A 14,769-nucleotide genomic window follows, 5' to 3' on the forward strand; every position below is an offset into this window, starting at 1 on the left:
TTTCTGTTTTGTTCTATTTTACAACCTTAAAAATTTGTTAAAAACTGAGACGTAATCCGGTAGAAAATACATTTCTCTGGAAGGACAACTCAGATTGTATCATGACGTAATTTTGTAAGAGACGAGGTGTATTTTAGTATAATAATGTTTATAATTCAGCAATATATTTGTAGAGTTAAACTGTGATACCACTAATGCTCCTGAACCCTCTTTGGTTCTTTGAATCTGTGAGTGTGTGCTGCGTCCTGACTGTTGTAAGGCTCTAAGTCCCTGGATAAGCTTTGAAGTCGTGCCACTTGGCTTCACTGGGTGAAAAGAAATCCTTGTATGCCCCCCAAAAGAAATGCCACTCAAATCCTACCGAGGGCATTCAATGACCTCCTTCTAGAGAAACCAAAGCATATTCATGCATCAACCTGACCTCGCTAACCTTGAATATAGACCTATGCACCTGAGGAGGATGCATTTATTATCCATTGCGATGCTTGTCACTTCACCTTGTTCTATTTTTGTATGCATCTGTCTGCACACATATTTGTGTGTGTGAGTGATGCACACACATGCAGTGAAATGGCCAACATGCCGACTCAGCATGTTGTACTAGCGCAAACTTAAGTAAGCCTTTTCCTGTCTCATTGTGAGAGGATCTGGGGCCCCAATGCTGCTCTGCCTGCATAGTGTTTGTGTGTATGTGTGTGTGTGTGTGTGTGTGTGTGTGTGTGTGTGTGTGTGTGTGTGTGTGTGTGTGTGTGTGTGTGTGTGTGTGTGTGTGTGTGGGATGGTCTCTGTCAGTATTTACATAAACTGATGGATCCCCTCACCTTCTTCAATGTCCTTTCCAAGGTGAAACACGTTTTGCCGTATTGAGACACCACAGTATACATTGTGTGTTTAACCAGATCAAAATCGGCAGCTACAGTCACATGGATAATACTGTTAAACTATTAAAGAGGACATTTTGTAGATGCATACAGTTTTTAAACTCATCCCTCCTCTCCTGGCCCGGTTGGAGGTGTGAGAGTTGGAATGACACACTGTTTTCTCGTGCTGACCAACCGCTGTTGGACCTTAAATGAAGTCCATGTGGGTTGAGGGAGTGGTGTTGAATGATGCACAATTTCTTCCAAGAGTGGGATTGTAGTATGTTCCATGTCACTCTCTGTGTTTATGTATGGATCGAGTTTTGAATGTTAATAGCTTGTGTCCTTAAATAGCCTCACCCATTGGTTACAGCCTATCCGATCCAAACATTTCGTTTTATTTGTTAGTGTTTGTTGAGGAAGCAGAGAGCATGTAGAGGAGAGCGCATAAACATTTTGTGCAGACATAAAGTCAAAGGCTTAAGTCCACAGATGTTCTTTTGGAAAAGGTAACATTGTGATTTGTGTGCAGCTTTTAGGGTCTGACTGTGAGCCGTACTGCTGCCTCCTCTCAGGTAACACTGAATTTATGAATTCAATGTTCTCTTCAAGGAAAATCAGCTTTCAAACTGCCTCGGTCTGGTAACGCAGTATCCAAATGCTGACTTGGGTGTTTGCATATAGATATGTATTGCTTATTCTTAGTCCCTTAACTTTGTCTGTTGGTCTTTGTGTGAATGGTTGTGAATGATTGTCTCAATCAGCAGCATGGGGACAAGTCAATGCACAGAGTTATATTTCCCCATGGTTTTCATCACTATTATCATTGCTATCTTTCACTGAAGAAAGTCACAACTCCCTCAAACTACTACCCTTCAGCAGAGATCTCTCGTTTTTCAATGCAAATGAGAGGCAGGTTTACATTAGCGTCAGCAGCACTGTGATGACAACTATTGGCAACAGTCACTCTTGGCACAGCTCCATCAGCGGGCCGGCCTCCAGTGGGTCAGCCTCCACATGTGTCAGAGACAGTTTATGACTGCAGTGCAGAACTATACTTTCTTTACCTAGCATGCATGAAAACGTCCAGACGATTTGTTCCTCATGAGAGCTAGGAAGCTTGTCATAGGGAAAAAACATATGAGACATTTAAATAGCTGAAAGTGAAGGGATACTGTTGGTAGTTGTGAAGTATCTTTGGATGCAGGAATGGAGGTGCTGCAGGAGGAATCATAAAAGCAGAGAAACACAGTACACTCAATGCAGTTCATACTTTTAAACACATATTAGAGAGATGTATTATTATATGCATTTTTTTATAAATGACATTGTCCAACATATTGTATTTATATCATTTATTTTCACCTAGCTGTTGAATTGTGTAGTTTTAATTTAGTGTCAAGAAATGCCAACAGGCTTCAGCAACACACTATTAAGTAAAAAGTAGCAGTTGATAGGTGTGTATCTTACAAAGATATTTGTTGACTAGGTTGGTGTAACCTGTTTGACAGTATAGTTTGAAGACCATTCACGAATGTCAAACCTGTCAGACTACCTAAGACATTCCCTTTCAGATAAGAGATCAGCTATAACTGCCACAATGAACCTGGAAATATCTTATTGAACCCAGACATGGCTTTACCTAATTTCGCATCTATTACCATCATAAACATGCCTTGAAGTTGGCATAAAAACGATCATTGTTCAGGAAATTATTCTGGATTTATAGGAGAGAAAAAGTAAACGATGCATATTTTGGCATGTGTAATGGGTAGTAAAACGCTCTTCCCCGCAAAACATTGATATTTCAGGTGTCCATAAAAGTTTCTTATGGCCAGTTCAGGGTTAAATTAGCGTAAAAGCTGTTGTATATCCACATGAGTCGGCAAAACAACTTCTACATTTGCAGCCAGTTATCCACATTGTGATTAAAATAGCTGAAAATATGTTGTTGCAATGTGGACTGAGGTTTTGTGTTGCTGACAGTGCTTGAGAAATATTATTTTATGGGAATGAAGTTTGCACACCACACACATGCCTTGTGTATATTTCGAGTGTTTAGTCTACATCCCTGTTTGTTTTACAGTGTGTCAGGAAATGTGTTATTATAACTGTTGGGGAAAATGACTTCTGTTGAATATTACCTGTTTAGATGATGAATGCTCTTAGATGCACACTCAAATATCTGCTAACGCTTAGCAGAGGATATGATATCTGAAATGAGCCTTTTTGGGATGAACCGTTGTAGAGAATACATCATAATACTGAGAGAAAAAGCATTTTTACTCAGCAACCACCACTGTTAATATATAACACACATTCACTGTATGGCATTGTACAAGGCACTGGTTTTAAAAATGTGTGAGATTACATATGCATGAAGCCCCACAGCATGCAGCAGTTTGACAATGATAAGTTATAAGCATCTAACTGACCAACTGACTCACTGTCTGTTGAACTGCAGAGCAATGTGAGAAAAACAGATACATTTCATCTTCAAAAATGGCACCATAGTGTTAAAAACATTGTAATACATTGTTTATATAGTGTGTTAAAATAGTCTGTGTGAACTGCGATATGTGTTTCGTTTTCACAGAGGACTCAAATGATTCCTTTATTAAACACATTAATCACATCATATAACTCAGGCCTGTTGGGTGTAACGTGCTTATGAATACCTTTTGAGATTTTGTCATGGCTTACGGCTAAATCCTTTAATAACAACTTCATTTTTCACCGCCTGTGCATTCATTTTATTCATCCTGCTGTTTGCATATTTATTGCATGCACGCTGCAGATATATTTAATTGTTGTGTCTGGATTAAGCTGCAAGCTCTCTGCTTCAAACACACGTCTAAAGTCGGTCATTCGAGTGTTAACGGCAATCCCCACCGAGTCTCCACTGCCTTCAGTCTTCTTGTCCTGGTGTGACCTCAGCGCCACATGGTTGCCTTTAAAAAGGGGGAGTATTTTACTCTCTCATAACATGTTCCTCTCTTAGTCATTGCTTTCGGTCTCCCTCCTTTTTCTCTTACTAAAGCTTTTCCTCAGGGAATTGAAAAAGGCTCCGGGGGTGGATGAGAGAGAATGAGGGGAGGGGTTGTTGAGACGGTATGGTTGCCGTCAACATCCTCTTTCCTGCTGCCTTCCACATCGTCTCTAGATCATGTGGGAATTAGACGTGCTGCAGAAAATGATTCATAGTCTGTTTGTTATCATTTAAAGGCATGCAATAATTGTCATATTGAAACACCTTTTATATTTTATGAACTAGATCGCATGATTGAAAAATCTGATGGAGTAGTGTTAAAGGAAAGCTCCTAATATAATCAATTAGTTGTTAAGTGGTGGAGATCTCGCGAGTAGAAATGTCTGTCTTCTCTCCAATATATTGCAACAAGATAACACTCAAATAAAAGATTATAAATAAATATGTAATTCGTATAAATTGCAGATTTTATTGTTCCCTCTAATGATTAATCAATGAATAGATTAATAATCATAGCAGTGGGGCTAGGATTTCAGTGAAAATCCCCATTCTTCCAAAGCCGTGCTGGTGATCTGCTTTAGGGGTTAATATCTCTGCAGGGATGGGGGTGTTTTCCTGTGATCCGGATCCAGCATGTGTGCAGTATCCGTTCCACAGCTTGCCACCAATCCATGTGTGTAGGGCTGGAGTAAAAAGCCCACATAGGGGATCCTTTGTTTAGGAGAGTCTAGGCATGGAAGATAATTTACAAGCCGCTGAGGTCCTCATGCTATTGGCTGATGAGGCTCTGTCTGCGTCTGCGAAAGGCATCCCGTATGTGTGTGCGTCTATATGTCTGTGTGTGTGTGTGCGTGTGCGTGTGTGTGTGTGTGAGTGTTTGCTGTAGCAGCACTTTGCTACAGCAGCTCACAGTCATGACACCCAGGAGCTTGCCCTGCACACGGCTACTGTAGCTAGGGTTTTCTTTTGAGGCTGAAGGAAGGCAAAGTAAGATGGCCACCAATACCTTTTAGGGATATGCTGCCTAAACCGGAGGGGCTTCCTCCGAGGACAGACAAGGTAAAGGCAGCCGGCTCATTCACCCTGGGGTCTTTTGTCTCGCTGCAGATGGGTCAGCTACAGTGGAGCTCAGCTAGAGGTTATCCTGCGTTTGTCTCTCTCTCTGCCAGCCTGGATTTAGCCTATTGGAGTGCTTTATTTGGAGGATGGTTTTGTTATTGTTTCTCCTGAAGCACTGAAGACTTCTGTGTGTGAGCGTTTGGCTTGTCTTTTCCAGGTGGGTTTAAAGGATGTGAAAACAAAAGTCAGCAATAAAGAGGTCAGTTTCCATGGTAATAGACACAGCTCTTCTCTTTCCCTGTTGCATGTCCTTTTTTTAAGCCGTTACACATTATACTGTATGAAGAGCCCCTTTGCTTCCCCTTTTCTTGCAGTGGTCCGGAGAGCCATATGTTTGCACCTGCTGTTTTCTGACTGCTTAGCAGAGAAGTGTGGTGCTTGTAAGCCGTGGGTTGTAATTTGGCTTGCTTTTAATAGTTTGGCTGCAATAGTAATGGTGTTATTATTGTGTGGTTTGTAAGAAAGGGTCTTTGTGGTACTGATGTTGTCTTAATTTGTATAGTTTTACAGTTAATTAAGCTCTTATTCATACGAGTGTCCTGGGAGCCAGTTTATTCAAGTTCATTCGGTTTATTGCTACTTATAACACCTTTGTCGCTGTTTTCTTTTTATTGTACTATGTTTCCTATGTTCACGACGTGACATTGAGCTTAGTGCAGGCAGGAAACACTCAATGAATGAAGGAAATTCTCACGTGTAGAAAGAATCACACATCAACCACTACTTACAGTCACAGCCAGGAAGGAAGCGCGCTTTTTCTGTGATCATTTCTAAGAGCTGTGTGAGGTGAAGATCCTAACTGGGTATAATATCCAAAGTGAACAGGGCTGAAAGTTATCCAGAATGAATTTCATATATTCGTAGCACTTTCTTTTTTGTTTATGTAGTGATGTTTATGTGTATATCTGAGTGTTTGTATGTCTGTGTTGTCGAGTGATGAATACATACACACTGCGTAAAACCTCCTTGGAGACCCATTGAGACACGTTTGTTAGGATTCAGGCGACGGTTACACTTCTGTTGCTAGGGTAGGTCTATGAACGTGTGTTTGTTTGTAGTGCACTCACCTGTAGCTACCCTAACATATATTTATTTAACTTTAAAAGCTCTGACAAGCACAACAGTTAAATATGTGTTGGTCTATCAGAAAAGAAGAAGACAATGTTTGCACATGTAAGTGACTTCAGATCCCCTGAGGCAGACACAGCAGCACAAAGACACAGCACTAACACATCACAGACCCAGATCTCTAGAGACCCTGAGGTTAAACAAGAGCACATGACTGTTCCTTTACATCCTGCATAGGCTTTTTGTTATCGCAAGGCTAAATGTAGCATAATTAAAAACAGGCGCTGTACTTTGATGTCGGATCATGAACACTTGGATGCACACGCATATATATCCACAGAGACACGCGTGTTGCAGTGCTGGAAGCCGGCCAGAGTTGCTTTGTCATTGAAAGCAGTTTATTGTGACAGACACACTGCCTTTTCCCCCCTCCCTCCCTCCTCACCCGGCTACCCATTTTTCCAACTCTTCCCTTCACTTGCTCATTTGAACGTTGGGTGGGCCATTTTCACAGTCTGTTTGGAACGGGTATCAAACTCTGTTGAATCGGTAGCTTTAGTATTGCCTCAGCCTGAGAGCTCAAGCTATCTGTTGCATCAGCAGTGTGTTTCTAGTAGTAGTCCTGAAAGACACGGCGAGTGAAGTGGACAAGGGAGAAAGAAATTGGATCAGAGAGGGATCAGGAATATCACATTGGTAGAAAGACTTAAATCCGCTCCATCGTACTAATCATGTCCGATCTTAACATTTTATTAACCTGAACAGCTCACTCAGTGTTTCCCATACATTGATTTATTTGTGGCGGGCCGCCACAATTAAATATCGTCCGCCACGAATGGATCTCATAAAAAAAAAATATATATATTTATTTTTATTTTTATGGTCTAATCAATAGTGAGGTGGGCTGATGATCGGAAGGTTGCGAGTTCAAATCCTGCCTGGAACACCACTACTAGTGTGCCCTTGAGTAAGGCACTTAGCCCTCGGTTACTCCAGGGAGAATGTCCCTGTAATTGGTCATTGTAAGTCGCTTTGGAATAAGGCGTCTGCTAAATGCCTAAATTGTAAATTATATTTTTGAGAGAATAAACCCCACAGATCTTCAACTCCAGTGTGTTTCACTCATTAACAACGCAACACAGAGCAACAAGAACATTGTCTACAGTAGCCATGAACTCGCATGTTTTATCTTATTTGAGGGGGGGGTGGATGAATGCATGGACCACCCGAATAGGTTAAGGGGAAAACACTGACGCTCAGTTGCCTTGTCCAACGACAGTCTAACTTTGTCTTAATAAACAGCTTTTGGCAATTTGCATTATATTCCTGAAGATAACTGGTCCAAAAGATACAAAAAGCTGCACCAGTTTGAAATATTTCTAGCACAGCACCAATGGATGTACAACAAATAAGAGGAAAATCAGTTGTAAACACAAGGTGCAACTGTGTCAGTCCCACATAGTCAAAAACAAGGGCTCTATTCGGTATAGCATGTTTAATGGATATTCAGACTGGAAATCATTTCAGATTAGAAAGGCATGTTGAACAAATACACATTTCTGTACAAATATTGCTTTTCAGCTTTTTTACTAGCACATTTAATAAAGCACCAAATGCAATCAACTCACACAGCAGTGTCAAATCTCCTTACCGGAATTACAGTCTGAGAGTCAGTATTAAATATCATATTGAAAATGTGATATGTGTGAAACTAAATCATTTACCTATCATTCTCTATGCTTAAGTATTACAAGAAGGTATTTTAACCAACACCTCTTCATTCTTTCTTCTCTCTGACTTCACAATACACAGCAACTGATCTACTTAAGGCAACTAAGAACATTCTTTAAGCAGCCAATGCAGGAGATGTGCTCCGTATTAATCCTCTTAGACCTCAGCGCAGCCTTTGACAGCTTTTATTTTCCATCTTTAATTGAATGCTTTTAGCTCTGGAAGCCTGCTTCATTGCTTGTATTTTAACACCTTGTTCCTCATGAATGACAGCCTGTGCTCTTGCTCAGCAGCCGTCACATGTGGGATGTCACAAGGCTCAATTCTGCTTTTTAACGATAAGCTTAAAAGTCAAACACACTGTTACCATTTTATCAAGGATGTCTTAGGACATGGACCTCGAACAACCCTGGCACCCATGTCTGATGGAAATAGGGAAAATAGAGTTGAATAGAGCGCATGTAACTCAAAGGTCTTTTCTGTTTGGTCTGTGTGTTCATATAAATCTGTTTTTTTATTATATTAAGTATTGTCGCGGCTTGATCTGTCAACTTTAAGTGCATCTCCTGCTGCAGAATAGATTAAAACAGTGGAAGTGATGGAGTTTAATGGGTGCCAGATATACAATATACAGGACTGTCTCAGAAAATTAGAATATTGTGATAAAGTTCTTTATTTTCTGTAATGCAATTAAAAAAACAAAAATGTCATACATTCTGGATTCATTACAAATCAACTGAAATATTGCAAGCCTTTTATTATTTTAATATTGCTGATTATGACATACAGCTTAAGAAAACTCAAAAATCCTATCTCAAAAAATTAGAATAGTTCCTCAGACCAAGTAAAAAAAAAAGATTTATAACAGCAAAACACAATCAAACATTTGAAAATGTCCATTAATGCACTCAGTACTTGGATGGGAATCCTTTTGCACGGATTACTGCATCAATGCGGCGTGGCATGGAGGCAATCAGCCTGTGGCATTGCTGAGGTGTTATGGATGCCCAGGATGCTTCAATAGCGGCCTTTAGCTCATTAGCATTGTTGGGTCTGGTGTCTTTCAGCTTCTTCTTCACAATACCCCACATATTCTCTATGGGGTTCAGGTCAGGGGAATTTGCAGGCCAATCGAGGACAGTAATGCCATGGTCAGTACACCAGTTACTGGTGGTTTTGGCACTGTGGGCAGGTGCCAGATCATGCTGGAAAATGAATTCCTCATCTCCATAGAGCTTTTCAGCAGACGGAAGCATGTAGTGCTCTAAAATCTCTTGGTACACAGCTGCATTTACTCTGGGCTTGATGAAACACAGTGGACCAACACCAGCAGCTGACATGGCTCCCCAAACCATCGCTGACTGTGGGAACTTCACACTGGATTTCAAGCAACTTGGATTTTGCTCCTCTCCAGCCTTTCTCCAGACTCTGGCGCCTTGACTTCCAAATGAAATACAAAACTTGCTTTCGTCTGAAAAGAGGACTTTGGACCACTGTGCAACTGTCCAGTGCTTCTTTTCCTTAGCCCAAGTCAGACGCCTCTTCCGTTGTCTTGAGTTCAGAAGTGGCTTGACCATGGGAATACGGCTATTGTAGCCCATTTCCCGGACACGTCTGTGAACAGTGACTTTTGATACCTGGACTCCAGCTTCAGTCCACTGTCTTTGAAGCTCCCCCAAATTCTGGAAGCGACTCTTCTTCACAATGCTGTTAAGGCTGCGGTCATCTCTCTTGGTTGTGCAGCGTTTCCTGCCACATTTCCCCCTTCCAACAGACTTTTTGTGGATGTGCTTTGAAACTGCACTCTGTGAACAGCTTGCTCTTTGAGAAATTTCTTTTTGTGTCTTACCCTCCTGATGGAGGGTGTCAATGACGGTCCTCTGGACAGCAGTCAGATCAGCAGTCTTCCCCATACTTGTGATTTAGTTTACTGAACCAAGCTGAGTGTTTTTCAAGGCTCAGGAAACCCTTGCAGGTGTTTCGAGTTAATTAGACGATTCAAGTGATTCGTTGAACACCCTACTAGTATACTTTTTCATGATATTCTAATATTTAGAGATAGGATATTTGAGTTTTCTTAAGCTGTATGCCATAATCAGCAATATTAAAATAATAAAAGGCTTGCAATATTTCAGTTGATTTGTAATGAATCCAGAATGTATGACATTTTTGTTTTTTTAATTGCATTACAGAAAATAAAGAACTTTATCACAATATTCTAATTTTCTGAGACAGTCCTGTATATAGCCACCCTGCAGTTGTGCAAGTTCATTAAAGGACTAATGCATACACACTCGCATAAACATACATTACACACAGATCCCAGGAATGCACTTACACTCTAAAAACAAATGCTTTGGGTCAACAAAGAAAATCCATGCAACAGTTTGCATCAATGTTTATTGAGTTATGACAACTTCTAATGAAAGTGTGTTAAACCAACAAACTTATTTGAGTTAGGGGAGAAGACTTTTTCCTCTACAATCAGGTGTTTTTAATTACCACTTACTTAATAATTGGTAGCATAAACACAAGTTTTTAAGTTGATTACTCCAAAGATCAAGTTTTTTAAACTAGTTTTACCACATTATTTAAAAGGAATTTCAAGTTGTATGTACTTAATTACCATCATTGTGAACACAAGTTTTGAAGTTGCTCCAAATATATTGTATTCAATAGTTTTTTGCTTTTTCATGTTTTTGCCTTTAAAGAAAGAAATTCATTAATTCCACAACAAAAATATTAGGCAATTCACTTTTTATTTTGAACTGCAGTTGTTTATTTCAACACATGATATTTCAATCAGGAGAGATTTATTGACACATGTCATAAATGTTAAGTCTTTGGCGATTAGACCCCGATCCTGAAATTGTATATCTAAAGGGGGAAATGCAGCCGTGAGCATATAGGGAACCCCCCGGGGTCTAGACACTGGTGATGATGATGAAGATCTGGATTTGATGAGGAGATGGGATGAAGAGGGGGTGTGATGAGGTCTTTGGGTTAGCTCTCCTGGCACTGGATATGATGAAAGGAGGTGGATGGGGAGGAGGCGGGCGGCAGCATGAAAACCTGAAATCACAGCTGACTGCAGGAGAGAGGAGAACCATTTTAAAGTTTGGCTGCAGCACAGTGATTGGCTGCTGGAAAACGAGGTGAAATGTAATAGGTTAAAGAGAACGCCTGTGATGAGCTGATTATATGCAGCTGCGGAGTGAATGTATATACCACCATGATATATTAAGTTGATGTAATTACCAACATTATTATGTCAACACAACTTATAAATTAATGTTTGCAACTTAAAATGTTTATCTAAATCAAGTAATTCAAATTTGTATCTTGCAACCATGCATTTGATTAAGTGGTGGTAAAAGGTCCCCTGAATGACTTTTTAGAGTGTACTGTATATCCTCCAGCTTCTAATTTTAAGAGCCTTTTGTGAGCTGAGTCTTGCCACATGATGTCTTTTTTTTTGTATCTTTGTCACGCTGCAACATTTCTAATCAGTCTTCTAATGCTGAAGGCTTTAGTTCTCAATTTGATGTGAGGTTAAGTCCTCAAATAAAAAGTAGCTTTATTTGACTTCTGTTGATTATATGCTCACTCAAGATGATGAAAAGCACATTTGTATATTTAGTTGTAGAAACACTACCTTGGCTAGATTGTTATCAGGTTTGTTTTGTGCTCCTTAATTTAGATAGAAGCTCTATTGTCTATTTTCAAGGAAAAAGTCCATACAGAGCCTTACATGACTACATACAAACATAAATACATAATACACCATAACATGTGGACTTTGTAAACTGCCTTAGCTTCTACTTTTTCCTAAATCAATTGATCTTATGGAGTTATGTCTATAATTGTCTGCAATTACGAAAGTTTAAAATATTACGTTTCCACTTCTTCATGGAGGTAATAAAAATGTCAATACTGTGGACCTTTGGATATTCGTAGCTTTGCTGGCAGTCAGAATCCGTCTTAGCCAAAGGGTCAAGCTGTGCTGTGTCTGGATTAGACCCTGAGTGGGTTAATCACTCACTGAACAATGCACAGGGGTTAACATGGTCGGGATGCTGTGTTAATAATCACATGTGCTTGCATACAAGCCCGGGAACACACCTACAAATGCCCTCAGTGATCCTAGTGATGTAATCATGAACTGTGCTTGACTGTTTACTTGTTGGCACTCGGCTACCTGTGGATCCACAGCGCTTTACACTCAGCAAAGTGCGTACATGTTTCCCTGTTTGAGGCCTCGACTGTGACTAACACAGCTTCACTTTTGTATTATTTCTGTTGAGAGATCAGTTTCAGCAAGATTTATAGAAAGCAGATTCTTTTTTTTCACATGTCATAATATTTTCCACCGCCTCGGTAGTGGCTGCAGCAGATGCTCATGCCATGCTGGGAGGCAATCTGTTGTGCTGTGTGGCGTGACTGTTTAGAACAAGCTGAATCACTGTATACTGCCAGAACTTGTTGAGTCACCTCTCTCCTCTTGTTTCTCTCTCTCTGTCTCAGGTGGTTCCAGAAAGTGGGTCGGTAAATGGCAAAGCCAAAGCGCAGATGGAAGACACCCACACGGAAGCAGAGGAGGATGAAGGGGAGGAAGGCCACATACCTCATACACAAGCTCCCACCATCACCCACAAACCGGCCTCGGACCAAGGCGGACAGCCATCATCAGTTGTCAAAAGAGAATCCGGGCTGGAGCTGACCAGCAATGCACTTCACCAGCATTTATGCTCTTCTGTGAATTTTCAGAATGGTTCTGCTGAGAACCTGACAAAACCTAACGGTGCTAATATGACCACTGGGTCACACTCTGACCTGAAGTCTGCTTTCAAATGGATTACTAATGCATCAGAGCCTCAAAGGACTATAATTGCTACAACTCCTAAAGAATGCCCTAAGAATGAACCCAAGACTTCTCCGGACAACATGTCAGTTCCACTAAAGAAGATCAAACTAGAGGAGCCGTGGATGTGGATCCCTGAACAGCCCACCAAACAGCTGAGCGATGAAGACGAGGTCTGCGAAGACCCGCTGTCCACGCTGGCGGCCGTGGTGTGTCTTTCTGTCACAGAGAGAAAAGGACTGGAGGAGAAACTTTTCAGCTCACGGTCCTCCATTCTTTGCTCCATCAAAACAGAGCCACTAGATTTGTACTTTCTCAAAAAAGAGCCAGAGGACTTACAGAATGACTTGTTTCAGAAAAGCACTCCTGTTTGCCTGCAAAGGAATCCGCAATACATTAAAAGTGAACCTACTCAAGGTGTCTTGCAACAGAGCGTGCAGTCTTTGGCAGAGAGAAGAAATCTTAGTTTTGATCAGGCTATTGCTATTGAGGCCTTGACTCAACTGGCAGCTATACCTCAGAGCCCCGCAGGGTCCATTAAAACTGAACGTGTGTGTGAACATAGCAGTTCCAACACAAATACAACCCTGCAAGACGTCAAACACACACCAGCTATTCGCTACAACAAAGTGTCGGTCATCAGCTCGCCACTGCACCAGACATCAGTCATACGCCCTCCTGTGGCCAGACAAGGAAACGTCATCCAGTGCTCCCAGGGGTCTAACGCGAAGCTGTATCTGCACGATCTCTTAGAAGCTAGCTCAGACAGAGATAAAGCACCCTGTAGGAAGACAGAGCCGGGCTTTGGTTCTCATGTCATCAAGTCGGAATGCAGCTATAAATATCCCAATGACATGAGAGTCAGTAAAGATCATGAGCGATTGTTCGCGGAGGACAGAGAAAGAGTTGTTGGTAAAGCGAGGAGGAACAGAGAGGAGGAAGAGGAGGTGGCAGCTCAGCTGGCAGACCTGGCCTTCATCATCCAGTCTCGACACAACCAGCACTCGGAGAAAAACCCTCAGAAAGGAACACCTGTGTCAGCCATCAAATACAACTACAACTCCCAGATATCCCCCAGTCAGAAAAAGACCCCCGTGAAAAAAACAAGAGCAACGCCTTCCAAGCCCAGGAAGAAAAAAAATGATGGGCCTAATGAGGGAATCAACTGCCGGACCCCCCTCTCAAAACGCACGCCAAATGGAGAGACTTCCAGGGGGAGAGGCCAGAAGATTCAGGGGAAACCAGTCCTTCACCACAAGAGGAACCTGTTTCTGCCTCAGGCTCAAATCGACCTGAACAGATACTTGGCTGAGGCTCAGGAGGAAAGGAGGCAACTCATCCATCACAGTAACACAAACAGTGCAGCCCACCTCGGGCTGCAGACTCACAACTACAGCCCTCTCACAAGGGTTAACAACACCGGTCCAGAACACCACCCATGGTCACTTTCTAACGGTCCACTCCACCAACACAATCCATGCAACGGTCATGCTGGGCTGGACTATGAAAGGCATTTGTTTTCTCAGGGAGTGCATCACGGTGCTGATCCGAACACCAGCGCTGCCAATAACCCTTTCCTGAGCAACTCATCTGGAAACCATGGACTGTCCAATGGCTTCTCGGGGGGCCGGCAGTCCCCTCCTCCGAGCCAACAGGGCTACTACAAGCTGGAGAGGGCAGGACCTGTCACTATCCTGTCCACTAGTACTGACGGGGTTCAGAGCCAGTCTGAAGAAACAACTCCTTCCAAGAATAACGTCAACAGCTTCCTGGAGTCTCCTATGAGTTTTTTAGATACCCCTACCAAGAACTTGCTAAATACACCTTCCAAAAAACTTGCTGATCTTCCATCCTGTGAATGTGTGGGTGAGTTGTTCTTCCTATAATCTTTGAGAAGAAAAGCATTTGCATTAGTGTCATGTAGCCCAGTTATTCTCTAGTTTAATCAGGGAAGGGCCCTGAGTTCGTTAACTCAATAAATCTAATTTACAATGAAGAATACATAAGGTAATGTTGTCTTATTTCTCTTAAATTATCCTGTTTATATTTGACCAATGTACCCTTTGTGTTATCTTGAGTCCCTTTAAGCACCTTTAAGCACTGTAACTTTGCTAGTATTAGATTATGTCTACTCTACTATA

The 14,769-nt window shown here is 41.5% G+C and overlaps 1 protein-coding gene across 1 annotated transcript in view; it reads left to right on the forward strand.

The window, feature by feature from the left end:
* The window catches only part of tet1 (tet methylcytosine dioxygenase 1), a 42,624-nt gene that overhangs the window by 8,758 nt on the left and 19,097 nt on the right, over positions 1-14,769 (forward strand). The window contains exon 3 of the mRNA XM_079687963.1: positions 12,292-14,494. Within this exon, the coding sequence (XP_079544089.1) occupies positions 12,292-14,494 (2,203 nt within the window). The remainder of the gene's footprint in view (positions 1-12,291; positions 14,495-14,769) is intronic.

Source organism: Notothenia rossii (assembly GCF_949606895.1).
Source record: "Notothenia rossii genome assembly, chromosome: 6".
Taxonomy (NCBI): Eukaryota; Metazoa; Chordata; class Actinopteri; order Perciformes; family Nototheniidae; genus Notothenia; species Notothenia rossii.